This window comes from Helianthus annuus, chromosome 15, assembly GCF_002127325.2.
Source record: "Helianthus annuus cultivar XRQ/B chromosome 15, HanXRQr2.0-SUNRISE, whole genome shotgun sequence".
Taxonomy (NCBI): domain Eukaryota; kingdom Viridiplantae; phylum Streptophyta; class Magnoliopsida; order Asterales; family Asteraceae; genus Helianthus; species Helianthus annuus.
This window is the reverse complement of record NC_035447.2, coordinates 70,410,707-70,420,144: the sequence shown is the minus strand read 5'-3', so window position 1 is coordinate 70,420,144 and position 9,438 is coordinate 70,410,707. Positions and strand designations below refer to the sequence as shown.

Sequence of the window (9,438 nt, the reverse complement as noted above, 5' to 3'; positions counted from 1 at the left end):
AGATCAGTATAACATGCAAGCATAGCCAAATTGTCGATACCTCGACTTCTGTTTTATTTTATATATTATACCTGCTTCAATACATACTTTTTATCTTACAGTGTTTTATTGCCCATTTTACAGAGTCAGTTTTACTATATTAGCTATAATACAAACAAACTTCTCCAAACCCCTCCTATCTTTTGGTTCACTGGCAGTTTCAGTAACGACGCTCCCTCTCGTCGTACTTCCAAGAGATCTGCTCCCCCATTTCCCGGATCCTATTCCCGGTGCCTATCAGTTCTTCACCAAACTGACGTAGTTCAGCTAAATTTTCATAGCTCATTGGCGGATTAGGGATAGGTTCTGGATCAAACTGTGGGAGAAAACTATAGGGACTGTTGACTATATTTTGGAATTGCCAGTCATTGGTCCACTATTCCTCCATTTGGCCTAATGGTCGGGTGTGAACTAGTGGGTCTGGAATAGCTGGTCCTAGGTTTATTGGGAATTGGGCTGTAGCAGGATAAGAGAAGAGATTATCGTTGATAGGCTCTAGTACATCACAATTATCCAGTAGGCGATCTATTTCGTCCTGGAATGTGATTTCCTCAGGCTGTTTAGAGCTTTCTCCGATCTCTATTCCCTTTTGCTTTAGGTCTATCCCTATTTCTGCTGGCTTGGAACTTTCTCCGGTTTCTATTTCTTTTCCCTTGCTCACACTCACAGGATTTTCTATTTTAGGGATTCTCCTAGGTTTCCTTCGGCGCACCTTTCGCCACCCTACATATCTTCTCCTCTTTTTAGGTTTTGCTTTTTCCAGCGGTGGAGCTTGGAATTCTAGCGGTTCCTCTATGTCAGCAATGTAACCAGTGAAGTTGTGGGAGACTTCAATTGGCACAGGATAGAGGTTGAGGTTCTGAAACGCTTCCGACATCTCATTCATGCTGTACGGCATATATGCAAAATGCACAAAATGCTAAGTTAAAACTTTGGAACAAAGCTTAACAAATAAACATTTTTATTGCATACCAATTTGTACAACATAACAGCAAACGGAACACACTCAGATTTATTTATTTATTTACTGGGAAGTACTTATTCCTAGATTTAGAGTTTTTTAAAGATTTGCATTTTCTGCTACAGTAGCGAGCAGATACAGATTTACCCATTTTTCTTCTAAGTTATTTTCCCCTGGTGGATTACTGTTAATTTCCTGAATTTCCGGGTTAAACCTCACTCTCTTGGTTTTGGGTTTCTTTTTCTCTTGCCCCTTTCTAATAATCAAATTCCTTTTCTCTGGTGTAAGTGGGTTTTCATAATTTGCCTTACGAACAAAGATTCCTTCCTCTAACTTGACGGAAGATTTGGAGGAAGAGGTTTTCTGTTCTTTAGGTGTACTATCTAATTTGCGGTAGATAGCAGAAATCTTTTGTTTACCCATACTGTAATTTTAACAATTAGTCAGTTAATAAACATATATTCACAGAATAAAATTTTCCTAAGTACTTAAATTAAAATAGTGAGCTTAATCAGTAAGCTTAAAACAGTGGCTCTGATACCACCTTTTCCTGTCACGGCCCCAGACCCGGTTTGACCCGTTTCAGGAGCCGCGGGACAGGAATCCCGTGGTATTTAATTTAAGCGACAGCGGAAGTCTTTTTAAAAACAAGATCTTTCAATAATTTAAACTGCTCGTTTCATAACTTAGGGATAAATTCCCGAAATTTACAATAATGTGATTTCTCAAGGAAATCTTTATTTTCAAAACATGTTTATTTATTTATTTACATTGAGCCACTTTTCTAAGCTGGGAGTGCTTCACGGCACTTTTCTTTGCTCATACCAGATCACCTGAAACATGTTTGAAAAAGGTTTTGTCAGCGGGGAAATACTTCATTCATTTTACTGAAAAATGACTCGTTTGTTATAATCTACAGTATTAAGGAGAATTACAATGTTTCTGATATCAAACCAATTACCCACAGTATTTGTCACTCGACCATCCATTGGCTAGCCCATTTGTCCAATGGTGTCTGTGACTGTGGTCAGATCACCCCTTGGCCACCCGTTTGTCCAAGTGTGACGGGAAATAAGTAATGTATACAAAACCCCACATACCGGCTGTAACTTGGTGATTACATAGACTTAATCACTGTAACTATAACTTTGAAAATAATTTGGAGTTTTGTAAAACAGTTGATAAAAAGAGAATGACTCACAAACTGTGAGAAAAGAGTTTATAAAAGAGGAATGACTCACATTGCAGATTTACGAGCAGAGTATAAGCTTTACTGATTAGCCTTCTAACCTAATTTAAATAACAATGCACACACAAACGGGATTAGTAACTAATTCAGCAGTTACGTCAATTCACGAGATTAAACCCTCACAACTATTATCAAGTGCGATACTTAACAATTCAATGGATTCACAACGAATGACAGAGCATAGTCCGAATTCGAACAGCACTCAAACATTCAAGTTGAAATCACAATGAATAACAAAGTATAAGCTCAATTTGAGCAGCACTCGGACAATCGTTGGATAGTTATAATCGATCGGACGTTGAATCGTAATAGCGATCGAGTTATTACCTTGATTGCGGCAGCACCACGTGATCGTGTGTGTGTTTATTGTGATATAACAGCCTTAACTCGACGTATACAGAAGCTATTTACGTCGTTTCAACTCCTCTGTGCAAGTCCCAAGGTCGGCTATTTATACTAATTTTTGGGACTCGCTTACGGACCGTATGCCTGACCCCTTACGGTCCGTAAGCTAAGCAGTCTAATTCATAGGCTGCCTAGCTCGGGACTAGCCTTGGTGACTCAAGAATTCAGCCAATTAGAACAAAGCAACGTTTTAATTTAGATAATTATCAACTAGGGTTTGCCCCCCTCGAGTTTTAGGGGCCCTAATCCTGATTCTGATCATTCTGAAAATTTTAGGGTTAGTGCAGAATTGATTGGGTGTCTTAATTAGGGTTTTCTTATTGGCTAATTATCGTCCTAATTATTGATTTTAGTGATAGTTGTTACATTATATGAGCCATCCATCTTGGTTCACCGTTCAAACAGAAAATTTCCATGTGATTTCCAGATTGTTTTGACTATATAATGTATATGTTCGATTTCCTTTAACTTCATTTGAACCGATCCAAACAGCCATCTTGCAATTCAGTAGTTATTTAATGTTTGCCTTAACTATTAAATCTATTACAAATAATAACAAAATCATCAAAAAACATTTAAGTCTTCCAAATTGAGATAAAGAATCTAAAAGCAAAAGTGGATCAAGACTCCTCCTACCCATTTATTTCAATGAACAAAGATCATAATGGCTATAAGTTTTATACCATAAGAAAAGTACTAAACCATATGAATAATAAATGAATCACATAATTACCTAAACGACAGTAATCTTGGAACAATTGATGAATACTTACTTTGCTAATATGAATAATAAACAAAAACAAGTATAAAAAAAATGTATAACCCGCTTGTATGCTTAAAAAGCGTTCCTTCCTTAACTCTTCACTTTGCTAGTTGGTCATTACCTTTTTCAAAATTGTAATAACGGGAGAATTATAGAAGAAGTAGTGTTTCCATGTAGGAATACACATAATAATATAAACCTTTTCTTCCATTAATCCCAAGGTTACTAATGGATTTAGAGTATGGTTCATAAGCAACAAGTATTCTAGCGTTGTCACCAGGATGACCTTGTAATTCAATTAAAGGTTCACATGTCTTCCTAAATCCCCTTACACCAAATGATGATACATCTGGTGAGTGACAACTAATAGTGAAGAGCTTTTGAAACGTTTTTGGAACACCATCCTCCATCGTCCATACATGGTAAACTAGCTTACTGGCCTCTAAATCTGGTTCAATCACAACAAGGGACTCCTTTAGCTTATACATGGACAAACTATGATAACTATGATAATCATGGGCTAATCTATCCGGAAGGTTTACTTCTCCAAACTCTTCACTTGTCATATCAAATGAGACAATCAAACCATAAGCCTTAAATGTACCGTCTTCCACGGCAATACTATGACGAGCAAGCCAATAAAGACACCCATCTACAACTACCGGTTTCTTCAAAAAAGATATTGATTTACTCAGGAGATTAATGGTGCTATGTGGACTTCTCCAAGTCATTGTGGTTAATGTAAAGACCTCAACTTGCCAAGGGTTTAAACTTTCAGAACGTGTGATTGTGACAATCTTAGGGTCCATAGTCTCACGGCAAACCCCAAACCCTAGAGCAGTTCGATATGGGTCCCCAAATGTCACGTGAGGCACAACGACAGCAACTGCTTTTCTAATACTAGGATTCCAAATAACAGCCATGTCTCTGGGCGGATAATTACGTTGGAAACACAGCAAGCCGTGAGAGCTGCCGACTAAGACAGGATATTCAAGGTAGTTAAGCAATGGGGGAACAGTCGCACAAACTTTGTGTTGGGGGAAGCTATCATCATCAACAAATGAAACATATTCTTCCTTAAAATCATCTAAACTTTTAGACCTTACAAGCAGATGTTGCTGTTGGCTGCTATAATGTGCAACGAAATCAGAGCTCTCGATCAAAGACCTCCATGATTTGCAGACCAATCGGAACCGAAGCAACGATTGCACAGGAAGCCAGTTCATGATTTCCGACTGGATTTCGAAGGGTATATGGTCTGACATATTTAGATTTGGATTATGGAATATGAATGAATTTTAGGGTATAAGCTTCGTAGGGTTTATCAAGATCAAAGGGAGGGAAGATTTGGGGGTGCGCCGATTTTATATTGTTGGTTTATATACCAGTTCTTTTTCTATAACAAGATACGACATTTTCTCTAAAAATAATCTATATATACTTAAAAATTTAGTTATATCAACTTTTTTACGACTTTTATTATGAGACTCTTAAATATATTTGTGTCTTTCAAGTTGTGATTGCCTATTAACAAGGGGCCATAAATAAACAAAATTAAAATCTTTTCCATCCCTGCTCTTGAAGAAACCTAATCGCTGCCAACTAAAGACACGCCACTTCATCTTCCCTTCCAGTTAAATCCTTTCCATCTCATGGCAGAGGGACAATCGTGACCCCTCTCATTCTCTTCCAGTACACACGCTTCCACATCTTAACCAGCGGCGGTTCACATTTCAACTCACCAGAATCGTCTCTTCAATCCCCCATCTGGTTCCACCCCACCCCCGTTAAGAACTACCCCATGGAAAGCAGTTGGGTCTGCGTATCGGCATTATCAGGTGCGATTCTTCTTCCTCTGTATGCGAGTATGCGATTGATGCTCTTCCAATGTTGATGTACAAGTATTAGTTGATATTTATGGAATTATAAGTAGATGAGTAAATTGCCATTTTAGTCCCTGAGTTTTGTCCAAACTTGCCATTTTAGTCCAAATAGTTTTTTTTTCCTCTGGGTCCCTGACTTTTCCCTTTTGTTGCCATTTTGATCACATACACTAACTCCATCCAAAAACTCCATCTTTAACCAGAGGTATTTTGGAGATTTTCATTTTAAATGTTTTCAATTGCCATTTTGATCCAATTCCAAAAAATCAAAAAAATTCCAAAAAATTCTAAAAAATAATAAAAATTCTAAAAAATCATAAGAATTCTAAAAAAAAATACAAAAAATCCGTTTCGGCGCGAACCGTTTCGAACCCGAACCGTTTCGAGCTGAACCGTTTCGACGCGAATCGTTTCGACCCGTACCGTTTCGAGCTGAGCCGTTTCGACGCGAACCGTTTCGACCCGTACCGTTTCGACCCGAACCGTTTCGAGCTGAACCGTTTCAACGCGAACCGTTTCGACCCGTACCGTTTCGAGCTGAACCGTTTCGACGCGAACCGTTTCGAACTGAACCGTTTCGACGCGAACCGTTTCGACCCGTACCGTTTCGAGATGAACCGTTTCGACGCGAACCGTTTCGAGCTGAACCATTTCGAACCGAACCGTTTCTAGCTGAACCATTTCGAACCTAACCGTTTCGAGCTAAACCGTTTCGAACCGAACCGTTTCGAGCTGAACCGTTTCGACGCGAACCGTTTCGACCCGTACCGTTTCGACGCGAACCGTTTCGACCCGTACCGTTTCGAACCGAACCGTTTCGACCCGTACCGTTTCGAGCTGAACCGTTTCGACCCGTACCGTTTCGAGGCACGGTTCGCGTCGAAACGATTCAGCTCGAAACGGTTCGGGTCGAAACGGTACGGGTCGAAACGGTTCAGCTCGAAACGGTTCAGTTCGAAACGGTCCAGCTAGAAACGGTTCGGCTCGAAACGGTTCGGCTCGAAACGGTTCGGCTCGAAACGGTTCGGCTCGAAACGGTACGGGTCGAAACGGTTCGCGTCGAAACGGTTCGCGTCGAAACGGTTCAGCTCGAAACGGTTCGGGTCGAAACGGTTTAGTTCGAAACGGTTCAGCTCGAAACGGTTCAGCTCAAAACGGTTCGCGTCGGTTCAGCTCGAAACGGTTCGGGTCGAAACGGTACAGGTCGAAACGGTTCGCGTCGAAACGGTTCGCGTCGAAATGGTTCGGGTCGAAACGGTACGGGTCGAAACGGTTCGGGTCGAAACGGTACGGGTCGAAACGGTTCACGTCGAAACGGTTCAGCTCGAAACGGTTTGGGTCGAAATGGTACGGGTCGAAACGGTTCGCGTCGAAACGGTTCAGCTCGAAACGGTTCGGGTTCGAAACGGTTTGCGCCGAAACGGATTTTTTTGGATTTTTTAGAATTTTTTAGAATTTTTATGATTTTTTTAGAATTTTTTGGAATTTTTTTGATTTTTTGGAATTGGATTAAAATGGCAATTGAAAACATTTAAAATGAAAATCCCCAAAATACCCCTGGTTAAAGATGGAGTTTTTGGATGGAGTTAGTGTATGTGATCAAAATGGCAACAAAAGGGAAAAGTCAGGGACTCAGAGGCAAAAAAAACTATTTTGACTAAAATGACAAATTTGGACAAAACTCATGGACTAAAATGGCAATTTACTCTAAGTAGATACATGGTAACACAGTTTGATTCCGGTTATTTTACTTGATATGCTATGTGGGTTCTGTTTCATTTTTTGTCCTTGATAATGGCTTTGATTTTTTTATCTGTTATTTTTCATATAGCTTTAGAGATCAAGAAGGAAAGATATACAAATTTTGAAACGGTTTGTGATACAAACTCTCGTACTCAATTAACTTATTCAATGGTTGTAAATAAGTAACTTTTTGATAATGTCGGGGACTATTAATTTCTGAATTGACAAGAATGGGAAAATTGTGTTCGTTTTATATTTTATGCCTTCTTGAGTTTCAATCTTGCTTTTCTTTTTCATACTAATTACAATTATATTTCTATGGCTTTAAGAATAAGGTAATTTGCTTATACTTAGGGATGTTTTGGTATCTTTGCATTTATCTTAAACATTTAGTCTGATTGTTAGGGAGGGAAGAAGGTTCATGAGGTAGTTCAAGTGGGTCTGAACTATGATAAAGCATGATGTATGTATGAGTTAGAAGGTGTGAGTATTGTAGAGGAATACATGAAGACAAGAAGGGCTATGGATATTGTTGGAATCACTACTGACGAACAGGTTCTCTACATTTCTACAAACATGTTTATTAAGTGATATATTGTTTTTTTAAACTTCTGGATATGGGCTTAGGGTTGGATATATTGGCGGTCAGGTGGATTGCGTAAATGGTCAAAATGTATAATTTTTATGACGGGTTTGGTTGGGCTAGGCTGACCCGCCTTTTCTTAAATCTCACAGTTTTTAATAATACTGAAGGCCATCGATCTTAAGTGGATCTGAAAGCATTTAATCAATAGTATATTTTTATTTTAGATTATCGATCATTAGTTCTGAGTTTTATTTCATATTATATATATTGTATTATATAGTAAAAATGAAAACATTGGTTCACGATCTCCCCTCAACAAAGAAGAGGTGAGCACCACAAGATCTACTGGACCGAGTGTTGGCTGATGGGATTGGAGCAGGATAAGTTCACTCCGGTGATGGTAAGGAACGCTGATGGAAGCATTTCAACACTGCCGAATTGTTTGCACTCTCTTGTGGGCAGCACTCAGACCCTCGAGCTTGATTCGTGTACGTATTATGATCATGGCCATTTTGAATCCTTCAACTGCAAGAATGTCCTGCTAGATGGGGATGGTTGTAAGCGCGTTGAAGCGATCGTAAGGTATATATCGGCTTACACTTTATTCGTGCCTTGTTTAATAAACCATTTTAATTAAAGATGTGCTATTTACCTTTCTACTTGATCTGAAATGTTATTTACATACCTGGTATATGTTTACTCTATTTTAAAATTAGGAGGCTACAACAGTCGGAAACTTGAGTTCGTAAATATAAAAGTGCATTGTTCTACATTAAAAAAATAGGAATAAAAAAACTTGGGAACGCATCACTTCGAATGTGTAAAGACATATAAGGGAAGAAGTTGGGTTTTGAAAAAAATAAACTTGGTGTCGTTATAAATGGAAAGGCAACAAAAAAACTTTCAACTATAATTGATTGACTTACATAAACAATGTAATTGTGCATATTTATTTTTGGATAACTCTCTACATAAATGTTTCATGCTTTTCCTTCCCAGACCTGCTTATGCATATTCGGATTCAGAAGAAACACTTGACAGTTACCCACATGAAAGGTATACTGTCTGCACTTAGTGTTAGTAATGAAAACCCGTACTACTTTTCGATGCATATATACGTAAACATAGTATACCATTTTTAATAGTTTCTTTTCGTTATTTCACTGCGGTCAGTTGGCTGGTGATGGGATTGGGGATGACAGTGGCATGCGTTAGCTAAAGTTTGGTCTATGTATTATCCAATAAGATAGGAAGGCGTGCTAGAGTTTATGCGTTTTTCCTCCCTTTGTAGGCGTATTGTCTTACATGTTATGCACTGGCCGTGTCAGACGTCTTACCACGAACAAACCATAACTATTATGCATGCCGTGCATCGCACGGGCTTTCTCTCTAGTACTCTAAAATTTTTTTCTCTAAAAGTAATATCCTAAAAAATAATACTTAGAATGCCAAAATAATTTTGGAGATTTACCTGTTTATTCTTTTGTTTTTTAGTTTTATAAATATTTAAAAGAAAAAAATCGGTTTTTTTAAACTAACTAGTTGATTTTCCATCTACGCGTTGCGGCGGAGACCTAATGTCTGCAAAACGCGTGTCGGTAACGGTAAACAGATACCAAATATCAAAACATAAATAAAAATGACGTGATAACGATAGTCACTTCGTCCTAAAAAAGTGATTTAAATAATCTAATATATAATAATAGGACCCACACGTCCTACATGTTGGAAATTCGGTTGTTTTCAGTTCAGTTATTACGGTGCTAACACGTTAAAATATAGATGAGCTCGGTACCGGTAACGGCACCG

General features: G+C 38.5%; 1 protein-coding gene across 1 annotated transcript; it reads right to left on the bottom strand.

The window, feature by feature from the left end:
• Window positions 1-3,566: 3,566 nt before the first annotated feature.
• On the bottom strand, window positions 3,567-4,682 carry LOC110869404 (F-box/kelch-repeat protein At3g23880). Its single transcript, XM_022118661.1, has one exon. It carries the CDS (start codon window positions 4,680-4,682, stop codon window positions 3,567-3,569), a length of 1,116 nt encoding a protein of 371 aa, XP_021974353.1.
• Window positions 4,683-9,438: the final 4,756 nt, after the last annotated feature.

Bases quoted from the DNA above. Each gene is read 5' to 3' on its own strand.
- LOC110869404 (XM_022118661.1), bottom strand. From the start codon at position 4,682: ATGTCAGACCATATACCCTTCGAAATCCAGTCGGAAATCATGAACTGG.